The sequence below is a fragment of the Antechinus flavipes genome, chromosome 1 (genome assembly GCF_016432865.1).
Source record: "Antechinus flavipes isolate AdamAnt ecotype Samford, QLD, Australia chromosome 1, AdamAnt_v2, whole genome shotgun sequence".
In the NCBI taxonomy this organism is placed as follows: domain Eukaryota; kingdom Metazoa; phylum Chordata; class Mammalia; order Dasyuromorphia; family Dasyuridae; genus Antechinus; species Antechinus flavipes.
In genome coordinates, this window is record NC_067398.1 from 228,238,597 (window position 1) to 228,264,101 (window position 25,505).

At 36.9% G+C, this 25,505-nt stretch overlaps 1 protein-coding gene across 5 annotated transcripts in view; it reads left to right on the plus strand.

The window, feature by feature from the left end:
• Positions 1-25,505, plus strand: part of BAG1 (BAG cochaperone 1) — a 39,737-nt gene continuing 14,232 nt past the window's right edge. Inside the window, exons 1-4 of one of the 5 annotated variants that reach the window (XM_051997374.1) lie at positions 1-191; positions 5,965-6,093; positions 12,797-12,879; positions 17,092-17,205. In XM_051997374.1, the coding sequence (XP_051853334.1) occupies positions 155-191; positions 5,965-6,093; positions 12,797-12,879; positions 17,092-17,205 (363 nt within the window). In that variant the 5' untranslated portion in view covers positions 1-154. Of the gene's footprint in view, positions 192-5,964; positions 6,094-8,263; positions 8,600-12,796; positions 12,880-17,091; positions 17,206-25,505 lie in introns of those variants that run through there. The other 4 variants (XM_051997342.1, XM_051997350.1, XM_051997365.1 and 1 more) reach the window with 4 other exon arrangements.

The following is a 25,505-nucleotide window of genomic DNA, read 5'->3' on the forward strand; positions in this document are numbered from 1 at the left end:
TTGTATTGAGCATGCTCAGCAGTCTGGACAGGTTTGGGCGCCTGGCAGGTTGGGTCTCTTACCTGCAGCGTGGGGAGGGGGCAGACCCTGGGGGGCCGGTGGATGATCGTCAGGCCTGGGATTCGGGGAGTCCGAGGGAGTGGCCTCAGCAGAAATGTCAGGGCCCTCAGTGACCGTCACTGTCACCTACAGTAAGTGACCGGGGTCGGGGGAGCAGGGCTGATTCCTGACTATGTTGGCTTTTACTCCCTGGGCTGGATACAGTCGGGGAGGAGGGTCTCATTGAAATTCAAGTTATGATGGGGACTGTGGTGGCCGATCCCCAGAAGCAGAGTCACTGTCTTGTTATTTACCAGTTAAGTCAGGCAGTCATCAAGCACTGATTAAGCTCCTACCATGTGTCAAGTACTACTTATACGTTTTAAGTAATTTTTTTTTCTTTTTCGTATTTTTATTTTCCTTTCCTTTCCTTTCCTTTCCTTTTTTCCCCTCCTCTTCTCTACTCACTTCTCCTCACTTTAGAGACTTTTGTCTCAGTTCTGGTGGTTTGGGAGGGATAAAGAGGGATAGTCTAAATGGTCCCATAAATCTCTTTCAACTAACTCTCTTGAAATTCTATGATTCCGTGAATTAGCAGCTTCCTATAGACTGCTCCGTTTTATAACAACAGTAATTACATTTAAATATATATCACTTATTTGTTTATTTGAGTATCACTGCCCTGGTTTCTGGAAGGATATTGAGAGGGTTTAAATTCCTAAACATGGCAGCCTCCTCTTTTAGTAACACTTTCTACACTTTCTAAAAAGTTAGGTTTAACTGTTGTGATTATGTCCTAAAGCAGTCAGGAACTCACCATGCCACCACATCTCTTGTAATCAAATCTGAATGTGGAATGGGCCAATCCCTCTTTACTACCCCCCCCCCAAAAAAAAAAAAAAAAAAAGGATCTTCTGATTTCAGAGTAGTCTTAACTTTTAAAAAGGGAAACTTGGTATTGCGGGATCTACATTAATTAATTTTCTTGGGAAAGTAATTAAATTTCTCAACAGTTATTTAACAGGAATGGTTTACAAAATGGCTATCACACAAAGTTATAAGAGCTGATAGATCTCAGAGGCTATACAACTCCCTCATTTTATGGATGAGTAAACTGAGTCTTAGAGAGATTAAATCAATTGTTTTTGAGGATCAAAAGAGATTATGTACATGTCAAGCCCTAGATGAATGTTAGCTATCATTGTTGTTACTGCCCAAAGTCACACAGATAAAGTCAGAGATGAGATTTGAATCCAGGTTCTTTGATTGCAAAGACAGTGAATACTTCTTTCCTAGAATATTGAACTATAATGCTGAATTACACAGTAAGGAGATTAAGTTTTATTACCCTTCCAGAATTGTAATGGGCTGAAACTGAGCAGATGCACTTGGACAGCGGAGCACTTAAGGCTAATAACTTATTGGACAATACTCTATTAGCATATGCTTGGAAAATAGCCCTCCCCACTATTCTGTGCTGACTTGATTTGTTGGTATCTAGAGAGATTTGGAGGAGGGATTAGAGGGTAAGACAAGCAAGTGTGACTCCTGGTGGGAGTGAGGAAGAGGAGATTCCTGTGTCCATTTCTCTCATTTTGACCAAGAATAAAGACCAAGGATTTTTGCTTATCCTGATTCCAGCAGGGTGTTGACTCCATCCCCACACAGAATGAGGCAACTATATGTTTTCTGTTGTAGTGAATTTTAAGGTTTACAGGGAGTTTTTTAGACAGCCATAAGTTTTGGGATATATGACTATATAAGTTGGTCTGTTTTATCCAACAATCTGCTATGTATTGGAACTATATTTGGCATAAAAGTGAATTCAAAATCCCTGCCCGGAGGTAACTTATAAGAGAGGCAGGATAGTATAAGGAAAAGAACATTTGGATTGGGAGTCTGAAGAACTAAGTTTTGGTCATAATTTTGCTTATGTTTTTGGGCAAGAAATACTATTATGTACAAGGGCAAATTTTCAAAAAGAAAAAGTTGGCAAATTCACGTTAGAATTTTAGAACTTGTTAGGGAAAAGGTAGTATATCGATTCTTCTCCTGTACATCCAGAAGTAACAATTATGGAGAACTATCATGTTTTCATCAAGAACTAGGTGGGGGACTTTTGGGTCATGTGAACAACAAAATAGAAAATTAAATATTTTCTCTGATCATTGTGACCTCTCAAACCAGAAACAGAAATTATGCACCAAAGTCACTTTATCTATCCGTCCAGCCAGAATCCTAAAAAGGTTTAAAAAAACAAGTCCCCCAAACCCATGAGCTAACACTCAACTTATCCTGACCTCAGTACCCATTTCTCTAGCCTTCCAGGCTATCAGCAGCCAGCACTATTGGATCCAAGGACCGGATGCACTGACCTACCACAAAACCCATTCCTACATCTGGGTTCCCCCTTCCAGTTTCCAATGAATCTTCAGTCCTCTTGATCTATATCTGGACACTGTTGCCAGATGGTTCTGGAGTGGAAAGTGAGACAGATGACTCTGCACAGCAGCCCTCCCTCACTTAAATCCAATTACTTGCATGTCATGACGTCACCTCCCTGATGTCATAGTTCTCTTCAAGAACGAAGGACAAAAAACAACTCAAAGACCTTGAACAGAAGAAGATCCATCAGTAATCAGTCATAAAGATTTATTAAGCCTGTACTATGTGCCAAGCACTATGCAAAGCACTGGGGTTACAAAAAGAGGCAAAAGAGAATAAAAGAATCCCTAATCTTAAGGCATTTGCATTCTAAAAAAGGAAATAACATGTATGTATGTATGTTTACATAAACACATATGTGTAAATAATACACATATATACATACAAATTTTAAAATTAAGGTATGTACATTATTTTTAGACACAATACTGCTGCATACTTAATAGAGACAGTTTAGTATAAACATTTTCTATATGCCAGGAAGCCAAAAAATTCCTGTGATTTGCTTTATTGAAAAATTCATTTTATTGCAGGAATGTGGAATCAAACTCACAGTATTTCTAAGGTATGTCTGTAATCAAAACATATTATTAGATATAAAACTAATAGTCTTTCTCTAGTAGATAATTTGTTTAAAAATATTCTTAAATTCTCAAAAGAAGAAATGTAAAGTATTCACAATCACATGAAAGAATGCTTCAAATCACTAATAATGGAAATACAAATCAGAACAACCTTGAAATTTCACCTTTTATCTGGCAAATTGGCAAAAATAAAAGACCAAAAAGACAGTGCTCAATGTTGACGGGATTGTGGCATGATAGGCATACTAAGATTGTGAAATATTATAACTATTTTGGAAAGCATTTTGAAATTATGCAAATAAAGTGACTAAAATGTCCATACACTTTGAATTAAAGATTCAATTACTGGGTTTATACCCCAAAGGAACTTTTGATAAGAAGAAATCCAGAATATTTATGGTAACACTTTTTATGATAGCTAAGAATTGGAAACAAAGTAGATGTACATCCATTGGGGAATAAAACAAATTGTGGTATGTGAACATAATGGAATATTACTGTGTTGTAGGAAATGCTGTGTATAGTGAAAACAGAGAAGCATGGAAATATCTACACAAACTGATGCTTAGCTAACCAAGAAAAGAATATACATAATGACTACATGTAAATGAAAAGAACAGCCACATACAAAATATCAAGAGTAATGTAACAAAACATGAAAATCAAGCAAGATTTAAATAAAGAGAAGAGATACTCTCCTCCCTTTATGGGTGAGGGAGAACGAGAGGTGTTACACAACATGTTTTTGGATTTCTTTGCTGTATAGATCAGTTGTACTGATTTTTTTTTTCTCTCCAAAAAGTATTATTCTTAAAATAGGATGGTTTTTCTGGTAGGGTTAGGGGAAGAAACACTTGGGATCGTTATGATGATATGAGAAATAACAGATATCCATAAAAACATTTTAAGAAAATGAAAAGTCAGGTTTCCTATGTCAGAGCAATGCTGCAGATATTTGCTATGATAACGTTATGATAATAGCAAAGCATTTATCAGATTTTTTTATATTCTTCTTTTGGAAAAGATAAAGAGAGATAGGCCTGCTGGATACATTTAGTCCTGCTTAGATGGCTGAAATAAAGGGCAGCTTGGGGATGCAATAGATAAGAGTCCAGTACTGGAGTGAGGATCTTCCTGAGTTTTTATGACTTATGTCGAGGTCCAGCTGCAGTGAGAGGCTCAGATTGTGAATGAAAAACTGAGGACCAGGTGTTAGATATGCTGTGCAGTCTTCAAGCCGATTCACCTGAGAGCCAGTGCTTTATACTTCCAGTCTGTTGTCACTAGCTTTTCAGAGTCAAGACACTATCCACACTTTCCTATTCCTGTATCTGCCTTAACAATCAAAGCCTATCATTTATCACTACAGAGCAGAAATTACTACACCAGGGTATTTACCCTAAGTATGTCTTTGATTCTTTCCTGTCCTAAATTTTACTCAAAGTGCCTTTGATCTATTGTCTAGTGGAATGCCTTTTCCTGGCTAAGTTCATCAGGTATGTCTTTGATTTATTGTCTAGCCCAGAATGCTTTTGTTCCAGTCACAGGCATTCTCTATCAAGTTTTGAACAGCTCGGTCTCTACAATTGTTCATTGGAAAGAAATGGTGAGCCAAAAGTCTGAGGTAGCCCTGAAAGAGAGAGTTGGTCTTAAGTAAAACCTGAAACGAACTCTTATTGTTTTTGCACTCACTCCTGGCTCTCTACAGTCTCAGACCTTAGTTGAGGGATCCTGGAGTGAGTCATTTAAGCTCTGCCTCAGTTTCCCCATCTGTGAGATGTGCTGGAGAAGGAAATCGCTCCCCCACCAGTATCTTTTCCAAGAAACTCCAAATGGGGTCATGAAGATTCAGACGTGACTGAAATGAATGAACAACAGGTAGCTGAATATACAAAGTATAATTCTTAAGGCTACATGTCAACCACTGGATGCTTCAGGAATCTGTGTACTGTTATTTACCATTTTAATCAACAGCTTGAATAAAGGTATTGATTGCAGGCTGTATTATCTAAGTTGCATATGACATGAGACTAGATGAGATAGTTAACATATTAGATCATAAGTCAGGATCCAAAAAGATCTTAACAGTGTTGAGCTGAATCTAATAAGGCCAGATTTAATAAGGACAAATTAAAAGTCTTGCATCTGTGATCTAAAAAATCAGTTTACAAATGCAAGCTGAGAATATATAGCAAGAAATTAATTCATAAAAGATCTAGGAGTTTTAGTGAACTTTGTGCTCAAGTGAGTTAACGTGAGTATGGCACCAAAAAAAAGTAAAGTGATTTGAATTTCTTGGGGGATATTTTATCTTTAGAAGAGAAGACTTAGGAATTACTGTTTTCAAATATTTCAAAATCAGATTCATTTTGTGTAATTTTTGGAGGGAAAAGCTATAATCAGTAGAAATTATAATGAAGATGAAGTAGATTTCAGTTCAACATTGGGCAATATTTCTTAATAAGATTTCTTAAAATTGGAAATATTTGTTTAATTTCTGTGTGATGTCTAGAACTTTGTCATTAAAGAATTACTATTTTCTAGCTTCAGACAATTGGGCAATATTTTCCTAGGATTTAGACTTATCTGACAACAGAAAAGGCTCCAATTGGCGATATTATAAAATAGATTACTGAATTAGACAGGAGATTAATTAAATTTCTGCAACCTTTTGAAATTGAGATTCTATGATTCTAATAAATTCTTTGAGAGTTAGGCACTATCCCCTAATTTTTTCACCTCTATTGTTACCCATCAAAGTTCTCAGCCATTGGTAAGTACTTAAATAAGATTTCTTAAAATTGGAAATATTTGTTTAATTTCTGTGTGATGTCTAGAACTTTGTCATTAAAGAATTACTATTTTCTAGCTTCAGACAATTATTCTTTCTTTTCAGACAATGAAAAACATAACATTCAAGTTGTAGCACAGCAAGGAAACAGTGAACCTACCCTTCAGGACATGGCTCTTCTTACTGAACAAGTTACTGGAGTTCCACTTGCTTTTCAGAAATTAATATATAAAGGTAGAAATTTTTCTTTTAATATTTTCAAAGAATCCTAAAGTTCAAGTTTGAATACTAGTATTAAAAGTATAGATTTAAGTTGTGTGTCACTTCTTTTTTTTTCTTTTTCCAATTCTCAAGCTAGGATTGTAAATATCGATATAAATTTTGCAAAGAATATTCGATATGAATTACAAATGTTAGTGCTAAATTTAATGCCCGTGACTGAAATGATATTTTTAGACCTTATTGTAGACTATTCAATAAGAAGGCCATTAAATGTATTATTAAAAAAGGAAAACGTAGGGCCAATAAATAGATATTATAGGGAAGCAGATTTTGGCAGAGGATATAAAATAGAACTTGCCAAATACTGGAGCTGTGTGATAGTAAATTGGCTTGTCTCATTAGGAAATGAATTCCTTCTTACTGTAAGTATTCAAGCAGACATTGGACTTGCTGAGGGAATATTATGAATATTATGAAAGAGATTCAAACTAAAGACTGAACAAGTTGACCTAAATCTGTTTTTTTTTTTTTTTTTAATGATTCTGGAAAGATAAGTAGAAATTTGATTGTAGAAGGATTTGAATAAAACAAAAACATCTAAATTTTATCATGTCAGCAGCCATTGAAGTTTTTGTTGTGTTTTTTGGCATGGGCATAATGTGATGAAAGTAACATTTTATATCACTGAAACTGCCCAATCATCTACCTTCATTTTCATTCTTTCTCTTTAGGAGTTTCTCATGTTTCTTTTTCTGAAGGCTTTCTGTTTTTACTCAGGAGTTGCTAGAGCCTCCCCAGAAGTACATAATTATATTGGGCCTAGTTTCCTACAATCCTTTTTGGAGCCTGGATTAAGTTTAGATCTAGAATAACAAATATAGTACAGTTATGTCTTTGTAATTTCAAAGGTGTACTTATAATCTACAACAGTCAGGACTGTTCCTTTCACAGGGAATTGGTAAAATTAGCCTACCATTCTGCATGAATCACTTATTCAATATTTTTTCTTGCTTCTTGGGATTAATTCAGTATGTCATTCAGAGTTACAGTAAAAGTACTCAGTAAATCAACCTGCTGAGAGTTTCTCCAACCCCATATTAGTATGTGTGTATTAGATTTAGATTTCATTTAGAACACCTCCGCATTAATTCCAGCAAGTGTTACAACCTACATATGGAACCAAGAATTTACTTTTTTACCTTGATATTTTTAATAGCTAACTGTAGATGACTGGTTCTTTAGGAATAAGATGCTCCATTATCCAGATTAAAAAGCTGTGAAGATACTATTGGTACACAAGAAGCTTTAAGGATTCCCAAAAAAGCCATTCCCCTATATGATTTATTAAGATCATATGGTCAAATATGTATTACAACTGATTTCCCAAGCTTGAAGGATCTTTCTCCCAATTCAGTAAACTTCCCAATACAATTAAATAATGACTATTAACAAGACAAAGGCTTTAAGGCTGAGCAAGAACTAGGCCTGTCTCAAGCTTCTGCAGTTGACCTTTAATCCTGGGGATTTTCATTTCCCAAAATTTAGTATCTCCCTGATCGTTATAAGGTAAACTGAGATTTGAGGAAGTATTTCTTCAAATCCTAAGGAATTTGAAGACTTAAATAACCAAACCCTGGCTCACAAGGTCTCCCCGAAGGCACCAACAACTTCCTGTTTCTCAGCCAATTTTGATGATGCATCATGCAGCACCACATCAATCACAAGGGGAAAGGATGGACTCTGGTACTATATCCTCATGAATATTGTCATCTCTCTTGAGCCATTGTATGACTCTATCCAATACACATGGAGAGATCTCTGTGATAGAAACTGCTTTCTAAAAAGCTTTAATATCTTATAAAACTATCACTCATGCAACTACAAGGAAAACTTGTGTTTAGAAAAGCTGAGATCCCAAGTCTGTAGGGCTTCAGGATCTCAAATAGGACATCTAGGGCTTTGATCTATACATCTTTTGGCAACTTTTTTGGGGAGAATACAAAGGCCCCTTCTCACACCTTTTTCAGCAAACAATCCTAAAGGATTGGATAGAACTATGGGAAGGTCACTACTAGGAACTTCATCAGGGAGAATAGCAGAGGACTTAGGAAAGAGCCCTGTGGTTGTCTTGTGGTTATGGGAGAGACATGGACATCTGAGCAGGCATGAATAGGTAATGTTCTGCATTGTTGAAGCCAGTACTCACATTGATGAGATCATAGGTCTGTCAGAGTAGTTGAATATTTTGAGCAGAGTTTAAATTTAGCTGAGTTTAAGTTTGAGTGCCTAGATATCTACATGAAGACCTATCTGTCACTTTGGAAGGGAGGAAAAAGAATTTAGAAAAAGATAGACTCATTACTGTCAAATGATACAGAGAAATCGAGGATAAAGCTTGAGAAAAAGACATTGAATATTGAAGACAAGAGGTCACTGATGACTGATAAAAATTTTACTTGAGTGATAAAGACAGAAGTAAATTAGAGGGGAAAAAAGCCATGAGGAGATAATAGAGATAGTAAGTATTGGCCAGTCTTCCTTTTTCTCCAATGCACCAGATTCTTAGAATGATCCTTTGAAAATGTTGTGGGGGTGGAGCGGTATTTCGCTTTCTTTTATAAAAACTTAAAAAAACTTTTTATAAACTCCTCCCTTAAAGCCCACCTTTAAGCTGTTTTGTCTTAACACAGACAATAAAATTGCTAAGCAAGAGATGAGAAGTTGTTCACATTTGAGCAAGTTTCCCATTCATGGATAGGCAGATCTAAACTGGGGAAGAAATTTATTCTTCCTTACGTAGGACTCATCTGCCTTTTTGCAGATAGTCATGGCAATTTGCTAATAGATATGTCTTCAGAAAGATCCTAGCATGTTGTTCTTCAGTTCTGAATTTGGAACTAGGAATTAATGTATTTCTTGATTCTTTTATTAACTTCCTACTTCAGCAAATATGATTCCATGCCTATATATATATGTTCATATATATTTGGGTGTATGCATGTATAACACATTTATCTAGAAATATGTGTATTACGTCCAGTATTATGGCAACATATTCATGAATCTATATGTATATGTATATGATGCCGTATGTTGAGATGTGTGTGCATATATATGCAAGCATGTAGATGTATATATATATATATATATTAAAGTGTTAAATATCATTTGTTGTACGTACATATTTTATATGCACAAATACACACATAATTGACTGATCTTATAATTTCATGGGTCCTGATTTCTTCTGAGGACTTTGCTCTCCCAATTGTTGTTGAGTCATTTCACTTGTACCCAACTCTTCATGACACCATTTGGGGTTTTCTTGGCAGAGATACTGGGAGGTTTGCCATTTCCTTTTCTAGCTCATTTTACAGATGAAGAAACTGAGGCAAACAGGGTTAAGTGACTTGCCCAAGGTTACTCTATTGGAGGTGTTGGACAGGTGTCCAACAGTGGATTTAAATGCAGGAAGATGAATCTTCCTGACTCCAGGCCCAGTATCCACTGTGCTGCTTAACTGCCCTTCCCTCTCCCTATACAGCTCTATATCAGAACAAATAAGGATGAGTCATGTCATTTCTTTGGGCTTTTTTCCCCATCTGTAAAATGAAAGGCTTGGACTAGAAAAAGTATCTTTCAAACTCTAAAATTCTATAATCCCGTGATTTAGTAGCTATTCTAACTATGCAAACTACAGACCAGACAGTATAGCTCTCTACCCTGGTCCCATTACCCTGGTTCCCTTAATTACTTGGATCAGAGTCTCTGAAAGTCTGTTTTATATTTGCCTAGAACTATCTACAAGATTAGGTTTACTATATTCTCTAAAAATTGAAGATGAATTAATCCTTTGAAATAAACCTTCCCTTGGTCCTTATGTCCATTTTTGCTAATGGCCCTCTACATGACAAATTTCTCAAATAAGAAAGGCTATAAATAAAAAGATGGATGAGATTTGTGCTATCAGTCACTTTTACTATCTCAGACCAATTAAAGGAATAAAAAAAGCTAGTTATTTCAGAAACATGACACTGGGAATTATCAGATTGATGGCCATGAATGCCATTCAATGCCAATTAAATCAAAATAAACACCATGGTGGACAGACATAGGGAGGAATGGTTTAGACCCATGGTATGGCAGTGACAGAAAGAGCAGTAGACCAAAGATCTGAGTTTTAATTCTATGTTTGTCACTTTATCTCACCTGGTTTCAGTTCATTTGTCATCAGATGGGGGGATTGCCCTAAATGATTTTAGAGGCCCTTACATTGCTGACATTCTATGATTTCATGAATTGTGACATAACTTAGAGACCTGGATATTCATGTTTCCAGGGGGAATTCCCCATACATTAATAGGCAATTGGAGAGAATATCCCTTTCTGAGATTGGTAAGGTGGTATATTGAAGGGGTATGCTTTTAAGTTTTTGTTTTAATCCTGGCTTGTATGCAGAATGATGAGGAGAGCTCCTCAGTAAGCAAATTCCCTTCATTCACAAAGTTCATCAACTGATTTGTAATTTATAGACTTAGAGAGTTACCTTAGGGTACTGAGAGATAAGTAACTTGTCTGGTCAGCCCCAGGTATGTCTTGGAGGAAGGATTTAAACTCAGGTCTTCCTGTCTCCAATGCTCTATTTGGGAGGCCCATACTACTGCTATTTTTCAAATAAAGAGTATTATGTTATTATTAAGTGAAATGGGTTTACAAAGAGTTTTTGGGGTGTGGCCAATAAAACATTACATTTGGGTTTCAAATCTCTTATCAGATGCTTTGGGTAGAAAGGGAAGATCTGGAGATAATGGGATATCACAGGAAAGACAAGTTTTTTCCGTGCCTGGGTTAACAGACTGGATGTGTGTGGGGTATATTGCTGGGGGCTATGGAAATAAATTAGAATGTCATCTGGGTAAAAAGATGAATCTAGTTGTTCAGGAATCCCTAGAACATTCCATTCATAAAATGTTGTTAAGACTGAGAGGACATGCTGATATCAATGACATTGAGTTTTCCTAGGTTTTGAAGGTGGCCAGTTAGGAAATTAAAGGTGGTTGCTCAATAACTTGTAGCCACAATGATTAGTCCTTGCATTTCAAGGCTTTTGTAGGCCTGATTGATTGAGGTGGAATCAAGTGGAATCTATATTTTATTGTTGTCATTGAAGAAGTCATAATGAAGAATGGCAGCTTTTGGTAGTTCCAAGATAATCTGTAAGGAACTATCTCTAGCTTTTGATAAAGCCTTTAAAAAGTAGCACAACATAACTAATCAGGTATTGGTCTTGGAGTCAGGAAGATAAAGATTCAAATCCTGTCTCAGACTATTACTAATATAACTCTGGGGAGGCTACTTTACCATTCTCAGCTTCTGTTTCCTTATCTGTGAAATGGAGATCAGTTACTCACTTCAAAGGATTGGTATGGGAATCAAATGAGATCATGTATGTAAGATGTTTTTCAAACTTTAGGCATTATATAACATTTGGATATTTATAAAGAGCTATCTTCTATGCTAAAGCCTGTAAATTTTTCACCCTTGAGTATTTTTGTCTGAGAGATAGAGTAAGCCCTATTCACATAATTATAGATTTAGACCTGGATAACTCCATTGAAATCTAATCCAACCCCTTTATTTTACAGATAAACAGATCTGCAGATAGGGACTGACTTGTCCAAGATAAGTCAGTCAACATTGGTCAAACACTTGCTTTGTGCCAGGAACTGTGCCAAAACACTGGGGATACAAAAAAAGGGCAAAAAAGAGAGACCTTGCTCTCAAAAAACTTATAATCCAATGGGGAAGACAACAAAGACATTTGTACAAACAAGTTAATTGCAGGTTAAATAGGAAATAATTTCTAATAATTTCAGCTGGTCTTTAAAAGAAGTTAGGGAAAGCCAGTAGGCTAAGAGGAGAAGAGAGAACATTCCAGGGTTGGGGGAAAGCCAGAGAAAATGCCAGGAGCTGAGAGTTGGAGTTACTTTTTTGGAGAATAGCCAGGAGTTACAGTATCATTGGATGGAAGAGTACATGGTGGGGCGAGTAAGGTGTAAGAGGACTGGAAAGGTAAGAAAGGGACTAGGAAGTAACACAGGTAATTGGTGAGGAACAGGATTGGAATCCAAACTTTGATAAGTGAGATATTCTGACTTAGCATACTTGCTCCTCTTTTCAACAATGAGGAGATTCGAGCAATTCCAATAGATTTGAGATGGAAAGAACCATCTGCATTTAGAGAGAGAACTATGGAGACTGAATATGGATCAAAGCATAGTATTTTTACCTTTTTGTTGTTGTTTGCTTTTTTTTTCTCCTGTTTTTTCCCCCTTTTGATCTTTTGTTTCTTTTTTTTTGCACAGCATGATGAATATGGAAATACTTAGAAGAATTGCATATGTTCAACCTATATTGGATTGCTTGCTGTCTAGGGGAACTAGAATTCTCCCACAACTCCATGTAGTTAGGTTTCTTTATGAATTTGACTCAAATTTATTGGCTCCCTCCCCACACACTCACCAGCTCTTTATTATCTATGGTAACTGTGCTCTATAATTTTCCATTCAGTCCTAGGATCTTATGACTGTGACTTTTAGTTCTAGGACTATCATTCTGCTTTCATCTAAAGTTTTTCATCCTGAAGATTTATATAACTACTAAAATATGTTTTTAAATTGTATTTGCCAAAGGAATAGTTTTCTTTCCCTTTCAGGAAAGTCTCTAAAAGAAATGGAACAGCCATTGTCAGCACTTGGAGTGAAAAATGGTTGCAGAGTGATGTTGATTGGCAAGAAGGTAGGTTTACATTTCTTAAGAGTCTTTTATGATTGAATAACTAAATTTTGCTTATATATTTTTTATTGTTTTTTGGCTGAGGCAGTTGTGATTAAGTGGGTCTCCCAGGGTCATGCAGCTATGAAGTGTTAAAAGTCTGAGGCCAAATTTGAACTCAGGTTCTCCTGACTAAAGGAATGGCACACTATCCACTGCACCACCTACCTGCCCTTGCTTATTTTTGTTTGAAGGTAAATCTCTATCACTGTGAATTCCACTGTGAATGTTTCCTATGTTGAAACGATTTCTCCAAAAGTTTCTCCAAAAACACATGTTATCTATAAGAAACTATTTTTTTCTTTTTCTTTCTTTCTTTTCCCTTTATTAAAGCTTTTCATCTTCAAAACATATGCATAGATAACCCTCAGTACTCATTCCTGCAAAACCCCATGCTTAAGGAAACACTTATGAAGGAGCTTACTTGTATGGGCAGCCTGGATCCCCAAAGGGCAGCTTCTACTTCTTCCCTCGGCTTCTAGGCCCTAGAGGTTAGGGGTAGTCCTGAAGGGTTATGGGTATTTCTGTTGTAATTTTTTAAAAGTTCTATAATTCATTCGTTTCTAGTAGTGTGTTTCTCCCTATGATTGTCAGTGACATCTGTCAGCCAAATTTAATTAGTTTTTGGAAACAGATAGTTTACTTATATGGTATAGTAAGAGGAGTGAATATAAAATACCACCCCTTCCTCCCCATTTGTGCTACATTTTCCCACCAGTGTATATAGAGAACAGGAGAAAATGGGGCTCACATGTGGCAAAGGGGATAATTCGTCTCTTAGTTCCTGGAAATCCTCTAGCTGAAGTTTTTTATATGATCTTCTTGGATATGACATGGCTTCTTACTGGTCTCCTTGTATAGACCCCTAAACTGTCTATCCTTAGTATATCTAGTTTATGCTAGACTCCCGTTGCAGACACTGATGTTCCTGGAACGATGCTAGGATTCTGATAAGAAGTCCAAATCTTCCAATCCTACAAAATCTACAAAGTCATTCTCTGGTCAGGATGGGTGGGGAGGAACTGTTATTCTTTTCTCTCCATCTCCTCCTCAGCCCCCAACAATTGGTTCTCTCTTAGAGGCTTTGCTGGAAATCTCTAGATTTTAAATTGGTTTGCCATTTTATAGAAAACCTCCAGGGACTATATTTATTTAATGCCTTTCATTGTTTGGATGATTCAGATGAAATGTTCTTACTTAATAAAGTTGTCAAGTTAGAGTAATTTTGTGGAGTATAATTAGTTTTGTGATTTTCTTTCCCTTATTACAACCCCATTAGATAGATGTTTACAAGTTTTTTTTTAATCTTGTTAATAAATGACATTGTTCTGATTGCATTAAGTCCAGAAACATCACAGATCCTATAAAATGAGATCCATGATCACTCAGGAGAGTTCAGGCTTTACCCATCCTTGAGGAAAAATTAAGTAAGTTGGAACAGTTATCCAAGACACTAAATATAGAGTTGGACAGTCCATTCAGTTGGGCTATCTGAGACAGACTCAAAACTGATTCATTAGTATGAAATGCAGATAGACAATGAAACTGTGTCAAGAATTGATGGGCTGAATTGTTTTTGAGATGCAGTGCTTTTAATGGTCCAGGAGTCAGTATGTTGTAATGAAATCCCAGGTCCTGGACCCTGTTACTTTTTTTTTTTTTTTTTTTATTTTATTTAATAATAACTTTGTATTGACAGAATCCATGCCAGGATAATTTTTTTACAACATTATCCCTTGCACTCGCTTATGTTTCGTTTTTTCCCCTCCCTCCCTCCACCCCCCCCCAAGATGGCAAGCAGTCCTATATATGTTAAATATGTTGCAGTATATCCTAGATACAATACATATTTGCAGAACCGAACAGTTCTCCCGCTGCACAGACCCTGTTACTTTTAATGACTTCTGAGTTTCTTCTTCAAACAAATCCCCATCTTTTAAAATTTATGATCCTTTTAATTATGCTCTATAGGTGTGATTCATGGAAAAATACAGTAGCTGGAAAATTAGAATTATGTTATGCCTGAAGGACAACAGAATAAGTATGAAAGGCAGCTTAGAGATGAATTTCTTCAAAAAAAGGTGGTCTCATCAAGTAGTTAGAAATGGACTATTGATATGTCAATAGATCTGGAGGAAGGCTTCCAGTAGGTTAGGTGCCCTGTGCAGGACATGGTCAAGAATCACACAAGTTGAAAATACTTGAATGTGTTTTTAACTGTATCATTGGTGAAAATATTTAGGTTCATAAAATCACAAAGGATTCATTTATCCAATTACTGTAATTTTACAGATGAGAAAACTGAAGCTCATAAAGTTTTAGAGATTTAGCCTAAATCATACAATAAATGTCAGAACTGGAATTCAAATCGAGGAGACTCATTTTTCTGAGCATAAGTATTCTGTGTCTGTGTTTTTGTGTCTTTGGTAGAGGGGAAAGGTGAATGCAGACTGATATGCAGATCTTTTTAAGAAGCCTGTGAAAAAGCCTCTACTGATATTTGAGCATTATGGCATGATCACAGTGTTGGGAATGGAAAATTATTTTAGTTCTAGTGTATAGAACATCTTTGAGTAGGGAGGGATGCTTTGTGGTTGTTGTTGGATCATGTCAGTTGTGTCCACTCTTTGTGACCCCATTGGGGTTTTCTTGGCAGAGATACTGGAGTGGTTTGCTATTTCCTTCTCCAGCTCATTTTACAGATGAGGAAACTAAGGCAAACAGGGTTAAGTGACTTGTCCAGGATCATATATCTAGTAAGTATCTGAACCCAAATATAAATAAATTCAGGAAGATGAGTCTTCCTGACTCCAAGCCTCGTGCTCTATCCACAGTACCACCTAGGTGTCCTAGAAGATGCTAGATAATAGCAATATGGAGATTATAATAGTCTAGTTGTGAAATTTATCGTGGTCCAGAATGAATTTGAAATTTCTTTAATTTCTTTAATAACTTTAAAAATAAGAAAACATGGTGGATGGAGGGGAGGGTCTAGAAGGTAGGAAGCCTCCCTTCCTGGGGGTTTAAGTCCTCCCCTTGAACATACTATCTGTGTGGTTGTGGCCAAATCATGTAACTTTTCAGTATCTCAAAGCAACTCTCTAAGATTCCCCAAATTGTAGGTAGAAGTATGAAGGCTATGTAGATAGAGGAAGTTTTCACACTGGGCGTTTGCTCACACAGATGAAATCACAAAACAAGCAAAGTAGAGAAGGCTTTGGCTACTAAATATGGGACAGAGTCAAAGATAAACATCTATGACATTTTAGGTACAAGGTGTAATGATGCATATTGGAAAGGACAAAGAGATCTGCTTTATGTAAGAATAGTGATTGTGGATATCTCATTGGAGATTTCCTGGAGAAGAGAGAAAGATCTCCTATTGGGTAAAGATGGAGAAGCAGAGTAGGGGGATTTGATATCTATCTGTTTAGAAATGTTAGAATTTTCCAGTGCTTGATTTTTAAAAAATATCTATGGAGTATTCTCCCTTACTCTTTCTTCTTTTCTACCATTCCAGCCACTGGTATCTGTATCTATTGACAATCCTACCCATTTAACAAATGACCTTTCTTCTATTAAGATCACTCAGATAGAAGTGATCTCTTCCTCATTTGATTTCATGTAGCTTTGTACTCTCCCCAAGCACTTCTCATATTTGAGTTTGTTTTTTACCTCTATCTGTTTTATTCTCTTATGGAACTGAGTCCTTTGAGGATTAGCACTTTGTTTCATTTCACCTCTCTATCTTTTCTAGTGCTGTATACATAGAAATAGCTGATGAATGTTTTTGGAAGGAATGATTACATGCACAAATCCATTTGTCCATAGATTGTCTCTTTGTGACAGAAGCAGCGACAAACAACTTCATTTTCTGAAGGCTACTCAGATCTGATTAAGGCATGGGATACCTGTTGGAGATTTGCTTCAGCTTTTGTCCTAGAAAGGTTAAACCATTTTCCCTACGTTTTCCTAACCTCCTCTCTAGATCACAATCTTTACACATGAAATTCCAAATGTTACCTTTTTCATTAGTCACACTTATTTTTCCAAAGTGGCCATAGAGTGGAGGATCCTCCTTCTAGAAGCTTAGTGGTTTAGATCATTTGGAATTGTCCCTTCAATGAAATATGTAGTCCTTGACAATTACTTTATTTGTCTTTAAATATTTTTCAGAACAGTCCTGAGGAAGAGGCTGAATTAAAGAAATTAAGAGACTTGGAGAAATCAGTGGAAAAGATTGCTGACCAACTTGTAGGTGTTAATGAGGAACTCCTTGGTATTCAGAAGGTAAATATCTTTCCTTATTTTTCATTAAACTTTCTTAGTACAAGTTCCTTGTCTTTGTATTTTTATAATCAACATTCAGTTGTGTTCTGTGGTATGAATATGACATGTGAAATACAAAGGCCAGTTTCATTTTAGGCAAGTGTTGTGTATGCATTTGACACACAAAGATATATCTTATCTATTTGAAGTTTCCCACTCTTGGCAAGAAAAATTGCAAAGATACTTTTCAATATCTATGTTACAGATTTTCTTAGAACATTTGCCAGTTAATCACTTCTTTAAAAAAATATGTAAATGCATACTTCATTAGTCATGTATTGCAGCCTATTCCTATCTCCATCTCTCACCATTGTTCTTTGGAGCTACAACTTGACATTTTATAGATAGGTAGATCTATAGATTGCACTTTAATGATTTATAGATCTTTATCCATATGCATCTCAAAACTTGATTTTGCTCTTTACATCTATAGATTATCTACCTATAATCAAAAAGTTTTGTTGTGCTTGCATCTGTCTGTTTTCACATATCATTCTATAAGCATATAGTAAGCACCTGTTATGTGCTAGGCACTGTACCAAGCACTGGGGATATACGCAAAAAGTTCCTGCTCTTAAGGTGCTTTCAGTCTAATGGGGGAGACGACATGAAACATGAAAAAAAGAAGTACAAACAAAAAGTATACAGGAGAAATTGGAGAAAAAACATGTACATGTGTATGCATATACATGTATTGAGCATATGTGTATATAAATACACGTATAAATATAAATTTATATACAGACATAGACTTCTGTGTTTTAAAAAGAGTTGGCAGGACATAGTAGTTAGAGGGTCAGACTTAGAATTGGGAGGACCTGTGTTGAAATGCTAGATGCTTGCTAGCTGGGTGACTTTGGGTAAGTCAATTAATCTCTCAACCTCAGGCAGCCTTCTAAGACTTACAGACAGGATTGCCATCTGTATCAGCAGAAAGAATTCCTACTTCATAGGTCTTTGATGTAACTTGTCCTTATGTTGCCAAATTATTATTGTTAGGAGTTCAAATAGGAATTCAAATAGAGACAGAGAGAAAGAGAGCAAATGAGAGAGAGAGAGAGACAAGCAGACACAAACAAATAAGAGAGAAAGAGGGAAGGGAGAGAGGGAAAGAAGAGAGAGAGGGAGAGGAAAAAGAGAAAAAAAGAAGGAGAGGGAAAGAGAGAGAAGGAGGGAGAGAGAAGAGGGAAGGAGAAAGAGAGAATAAGAATAAGAAGCAAAGAGAGGAGAGGTGAGAAGAGAGTGAGAGAGAAGGAGGTAGATGAGAAAGGAAGGGAGGGAAGGAGGAGGAGGAGAGAGTGAAGAAGGAAGAGAGGGAAAGGAGGGAGAGAGAAAATAAGAGATGGGGGAGAGAGAAATGGAGAAGGGAGAGGGAAAGAGAGTGAGAGACTGAGAGAGATAGATCCTTTTATGGTTGGATTATATCAGTCACTTAATATTGTTCGAGCTATGTTTCAGAAATTAATAGCAGCCCATTCGACATGTTTTAGATAAAATGCTTCATAAAACAGTCAGATTTAGCAAACCTCTCAAAGAATTCTTTGTGGTTAAATTATCATTGTTTGGGTGTCTAACGTCTACAATGATTAAAACTGAATGTTAAAGAATTCCAGTAGGTGAAAGTTGCTTTGCTTTTTATTATGATTTATCTAGCTTTTGTGTTGTTCAGTCATTCAGTTGTGTTCTACTCTTCATGACCTTCTGGACCATAGCATATCAGGTCTTCCTGTTGTCCTCTACGCTTTCAAAGTCTGTCCAAGTTCATGTTCATTGTTTCCATGGCACTTATCTCATTCTCCTATTCCTTTTACCTTCAATCTTTCCCAACATCAGGGTCTCTTCCAATGAATTCTGTCTTCTCATTATGTAACCAAAGTGTTTTAAGCTTCAGCTTCTGTATTTTACCTTCCAGCATTTTTAGATTCTTTATATATCTGTCTTGGGTTCCAAATAAGGAAACAAGTAACAATAACTCATATTTACATAAGATTTTAGCACTTCATATAATGTCATATCATTTCTTCACATTAACTCCATGAGGCAGTACAGTGTTTGTTGTCCCCATTCTCAAGACAAGGACATTGAGGATGGATAAAATTGCTTTGCCCAGAGTTATACAGACAGAAAATAAAAGGTGGTAGACTTGAACCGAAGTCTTTTGATTCCAAATTTGGTATTTCCATAATGCTTTTCTTATTATGTTAAATGATGGTGTTTTTGTTTCTGATTGTTTATTAATGGAGTTTAGCTAGTTTTTAACCTACAAACATGGGCTTCTTTTCTGGACAAGGCATACCCTCACGCTTTGAATATTATTGGAGTTGAGGAGCATTTCATTTTTGGATGACATATACTATGGGAGTGTTGATCTCTGAAAGACTGTGGCTGGCAGAGGATTCTGGTAGAGGTCATTTCTCAGGGTACTGAGCTAGTACTTTGTAAGGGCAGGAATCTTGAGTGGAGGGACACTAATTTCAGGATGATGAAAAATGAGAGCAGAGGAGTCAGTTTGTGGAATTGCTCAGACCTGAGCAATTACAGATCAAGTATTATCAGTAGAGTTTTTCCTCTATTCCCAGAAGAGGGAAGAGCCCCAAAGGTAGACTTTGATGGTTCTGGAACAAAGTGTACTAGATCTTATGGAACTTCTTGGAATAAACCTTTAAATCCCCATTTTTTTCTTGCCCATGTCCTGATCAATACCCTCCAGAGAGACTATCTCAGGATGATAAAATCTACCCTATCATTTTCTCTTATACTTACCAATGAACATCTCATTTCCATTTCATGCTTCCACCAGTATTTCAGTTTTCATCCTACAGACAGCTCTCGGAGTTAGAAATCAAGTCCTTTTCTAAATGCAGTCCTGTCTCATCATCTATCAATTGGACATTTCAAAATAGATGTCTCGTCTCTTAGGATTCTCAGACTTGATGAGTCCAGAAAAGAACTCATTATCTTCACTCCAAACCTATCATTCCTCCTAATGCCCCTCTCTCTATTGAGGATACTCTCATACTTCCAGTCACTGGGTTTGAAGTCTCCAACTCATTCTGGCTCTCCTCCTTCCCCTGATAGCCCCTCAGTGGCCAGATCTTAATGATGCTCCTCCTATAACATCATGTAGCATCCTTCCCCCACTTCATCTCAGGTCAGAGACTCATTGACTCTTTACTGTCACCATCCCAACTCCCAATTCTCTTCCTTCTTTAACAATTCTTGATATCACTGCCAAAATCAGCTTAAAGCACAGAGCTGGCCTTGTCACTCTTGTGCTTTGGAATCTTCAATGACTTCCTGTTTTCTCTAAGATAAAATCTCATTTTGCCCTTTCAAACTCTTCCTTATCTGGAATCATCATTACTCATTCTCTCTTTTTCCTCCCCACATCTCCTACCACACACTGTGTTCCCCAAACTCAGTGTTGTAGCCTTTGTATTGTCTCTCCTACAGCCTGGGAACTCGCTGCTTCTCCACCCCTCACCTCTTAGAGGACCTGTGTCTTCCAGACAACCAGTATTTTTAAATGACCTCCTGACTATCTAAGGACCCCTGGACCTTGACATCCATCCCAAATTTTTTTTATGTGTTGTTTCCCTGTTAGAATGTGAGCTCTTTGAGAGCAGGGACTCAGCTTCTTTTACATCTCAGCTCATGGGCCCTCTTCTTCCAGAAGTCTTTCCTGATCCCCTCTTTGGTGTTAGCATTTTCTTTCCCACTTCCTCAAACAACAATGCTTATATTAATCTGTTTTCATGTCCTGCTATGTATCCCTCTGAGGAAAATGGAAGGTCTTTGAGGGCTGGAATGGTTTTTTATTTTCATTTAGAATTTTTTGGTGACCTAGTGATCTGACATACATAGTTAGGTGCTTAATAAATTCTGGATTGTATTAGGTTGATATTAAGTCATTGCATTTATTATATTGATGATCCAAGTAATTCATTTGTTTTGAACTTTTGAATCAATTCTTTTAATTGAAATTGGGGGAAGAAATGCTAAGCTTATTCTTAATAGAATCAAGGAAGAAGAAGACTTTAAGGTTTCAGAGCACTTTTGCTTAAACTCTGGGAGACTGTCTGCGTACATGCGGGAAAGATGAAATGACTGAGGAAACAAAATCCACCACAGCATGCATTTGTCAATGAATGAATGAAAATGTACTCCTTAAGGGCTTACCCTGTGCCAAGCTTTGCTTTATGTTCTGAGTATACAAACTGAGTCCCTGCTCTCAAAGAGCTCACATTCTAACAGGGAAACAACACATAAAAAAAATTTGGGATGGATGTCAAGGTCCAGGGGTCCTTAGATAGTCAGGAGGTCATTTAAAAATACTGGTTGTCTGGAAGACACAGTTGTGTGGAGTACATGTTAAGGTCTGGAGGACCTTGGGGGGGCAGTAGCAGGGCAGATGGTAAAATGTGGAATAGAGCTGAGAATTCCCATCTTACCCAAGCTCTGTGAGCAGTGAAGCAGCCTGAGGGTCTGAGTGACAGGGAAAGAGCAGAGAGCAAATAGGGAAGGGCCCTGAGCCATATGGATGGCTTCTTATTTGAGTCTCCCAGGGAATCCTCTAGGGCAAGTATTATCTTCTCCATTTTAAAGATGAGGAAATTAAAACTCAGGAAAGTTAAATGACTTAGTCAGAATCATGAAGCTTTTAAGTGTCAAAACTTGGGACTTAGACCAAGATTTTCAGATTCATGATAGTGTAGTGCCTCTGCCTTTCCTCCTTGTTCTACCATGACTTTACTTCAGGGACATTGGTTTCCATTATCCCTTTGATATGGGGCTAACATTCCTTGTATATTCAGTGAGTGACCACAAATTCCGTTGGAGCCTAAAGCTCCATTCCAACTTTTATTTTTGTTGGTTTTATTATGCTTAAATAAGTTTTTTTTTTTTCTTAGCTCAGAATTAAGCATGAGACAATTGTTGAATAAGCAGATTTAGGCTCAATATAAGAACAATTAGCTTTTTTTTTTTTTTTAACTTCAGTACTCTGAACAGTTAGATCTGCCTAAAAAGTAAATAGGATGCTTTAGGAAGTAATAGGTTCCTGCCTCACTTAAAATCTTTAAGTAACAACAATAAGACATATAGGTTGGGCTGGAAGTCCTTTGAGTTCCCTTCCAACTCTGAAATTCTGAGATTTTGTGAAAATTTGTCAGATGTTTTTTGAGGAAGACTTTAAGAGAGGAGGAAACAAGATTTAGAGAAAGGTAATTAGGGTTGGGGCAGTTATTTAAATAACTTTATGATGTTAGAATAGGAGGCAGCTAGATGACTTAGTGTATAGAGTACTGGACCTGGAATCAGGAAAATGTTGATTCAAATTCAGCCTCTAACTCTCACTAGCTATATTAAACTCTGCCTTAATCCACTGGGGTGGAAACAGTTATTTTTGCTTAACTGTCCTTTATTGTTGCAATGGAGAGTTCAATTTTAAGGTATACCAGTTCTGAGGAGTATTATCCAAAAACAGACTAAACGAAATTTAAAAATTCCAAGAGACCAATAGACAATCAGGCAGACAGAAATAACATGATAGGGTTGCTGCCTTGGAAGTCAGCACTCATAGATGAGATTGAGGTGTCCTTGAACTTACAATTATCCCTTCCACATTGCGATTTTCCTCATCATGATTTCAATAAATCACGAATCAGCATAAAATATTGGGGGGGGGGTGGATTTTGGAGAGTTTAGTGGTACCCAGAGATGACATGGGAAAATCAGTAGACCACAAAGAAAAAGTTCAGAAACTCAGAAATGTACAAAATATATGTATAACAGTGTATAATATAAACCTTTTATCATTTAATATCATAAAAATGCACATTTCTTCTGTTACAAAGGGAGAACCCAAAAGGTATAGGCAAATTTTCCAGATCATCGGGCTGGTACTCCTAACTCCCTGCCATGTGGAAGGAATAATGATACTCCTGTGTGTCCTTGGTGGGGAAGGAGAAGTTTGGCGGTCTTTGGCGCCACCTAGAGTTCACAGGCTCGGAGCGTAGAGAGGGTTAGATCTAGATCATAGAAGCAGAGTATCTTAAACTGGAAAGGAGGTAACGTAATTCAAATGTTTTCTCTTTGTAGGGACTCCCATTTCAGCATTTTAGACAGGTTGTCTTTTCACCTTTGCTTGAGTACATGCAGTAATAGAGAGCTCACTTCATTTTCAAACAACACACTAATTCACAGACTAGGATACTCTCCATTGGAAGGGTCTTTGAAGGTTATAATTTTCAGGAAATTCTTCCTTATATCGGGAAAAAATGTTATTCCCTACATTTTGCATGCATTTGCCCTAGCTCTACCTTCTCAGATCACCTGTACTAAGTCTAATCTTCTTACCATTTGATAAGCCTTTATATATTCATAAATAACTATGATGGGTTCTCTACATTCTCTCCTCTTCAGGCTAAAACATCTCCCAGTTAATCTAGAATGATGCAGGGAAAGGAGGATGAGTTTAGTATTAGAGGATCTAGATTTATATCCTGTATCTGTCTGCTTGACCATAAGCTTTGAGTAACTTAACCTCTCTAGGTCTCATTTTTTGTATTTATAAACTCCATTTAAGTACCTGTTTTGTACCAGACACTGTACCAAGTACTGGGGATACAAAAGGAGGCAAAAGAAGGTCCTTGCCCTCAAAGAGTTTACAATCCAATGGAGAGAACATATAAACAAATATATACAAACTAGCTATGTACAGAATTAAGAAGAAATAATTAATACTGGAAGGCACTAGAAGTAAGGGGAATTGGGAAAGGTACACTGTAGAAGTTGGGATTTGAGTTGAGATTTAAGGCGGTCAGGGAAGCTAGGAGGCAGAGTTGAGGAAGGATAGTATTCCAGACATGGGGGACAGCCAGAGAAGATGGTGGGAGCTGAGAGATGGATCGCCATGTTTGTATAAAACAGCTAGGAGGCCAGTGTTACTAGATATGGAAAAGGACCTGCCAAGGGAGTAAGGTATAGGGAGACTGGAAAGGAGAGAGGGGGAGGTGGGATGGTTTAGTGGGAAAAATAATGAGTTCTGTTTGGACATACTGAGTTTAAGATGTCTATTGGCCATCCAGTTTGAGATATCGGAAAGGCAGTTGGAGAAGCAAGATTAGAGGTCATTTGGGGCAATTGCTTCAATGCACTTTCTACTATATTGAACTAGTATGATAATTTCTAAAAAAATGAACAGTGATAGATAAATAGATAGGTTAAACAGAAAAAGCACTTATTAATCCCTTACTGTATTCCAGGCACTGTGCTAAGATCTGGGGATACAGCCATCAGAGAGTAAAACATTCCTATAACCCAGAAGGTTGTATTCTAATGGAGGACGACCATACATAAAGAGGAATAAAGACAGGGGCAGGGATATGGTAGGAAGGGGGAAGGAATTGTATGTCAGGGGGAGGGCTAGATCCAGAAAAAGATCTCTTAGAGCCAAGGGGCCTAGAGGTGAAATCCATATTACCTGCATAAAGGTGAAGATGTTGGTTCAAGTAATAATAACTACTATCATTTCTATAACATTTTAAGGTTTGTGAAGAACTTTACATGTTACCTCATTTGATTCTTATTCCCATTTTTTACAGATGAATAAACTGAGGCTGAGTGGTTAAGGTACTTGCCCAGGGTCACACAGCTAATAGGTGTTTGAGATAGGATTCAAACTCAGGTCTTCTTGACTCCAAAAGCCCTTGCAACCACCTAGCTAACTTAGTAGAGAAAGCATGATGAGTGGGGAATAGGCCTGGACAATAACATTTCTATAACCAAATCAGATTAGACTGATTTACTTATTTGGTGATGGTATCAGTCCAATATGTCATGAAATAAATATGAATTTTAGTACCTATCATTTATATAATATACTTTCTTAATAATAACAAGAACTTACAAAGTGCTTAACATACATTATCTCTTTTGATTCTTAAAACTAACCAGTGAGGTAGATGCTATAGTTATTACTATTTCCTTTATATGACTATGAAAACTGAAACTCAAAGCTTACACATATATGTCAGAGGCATATCATATATATATCAGAGGCAGGATTTGACTCCTGGGTCTTTCTGACTTCTGGTCTAGCACTCTTGTCTATCCATTGGGTCAGTGTCATCACAGATCTCAGAGTCACCTTGACAAATCAAATGTCAACCTCTGTCCTTCCTGGATGTTCCATCCTAGAGACCAGTCCACGGCCTCCCTGAAGTGGAAGGATTCTGAGATGCAAAGGATCATGATCATTT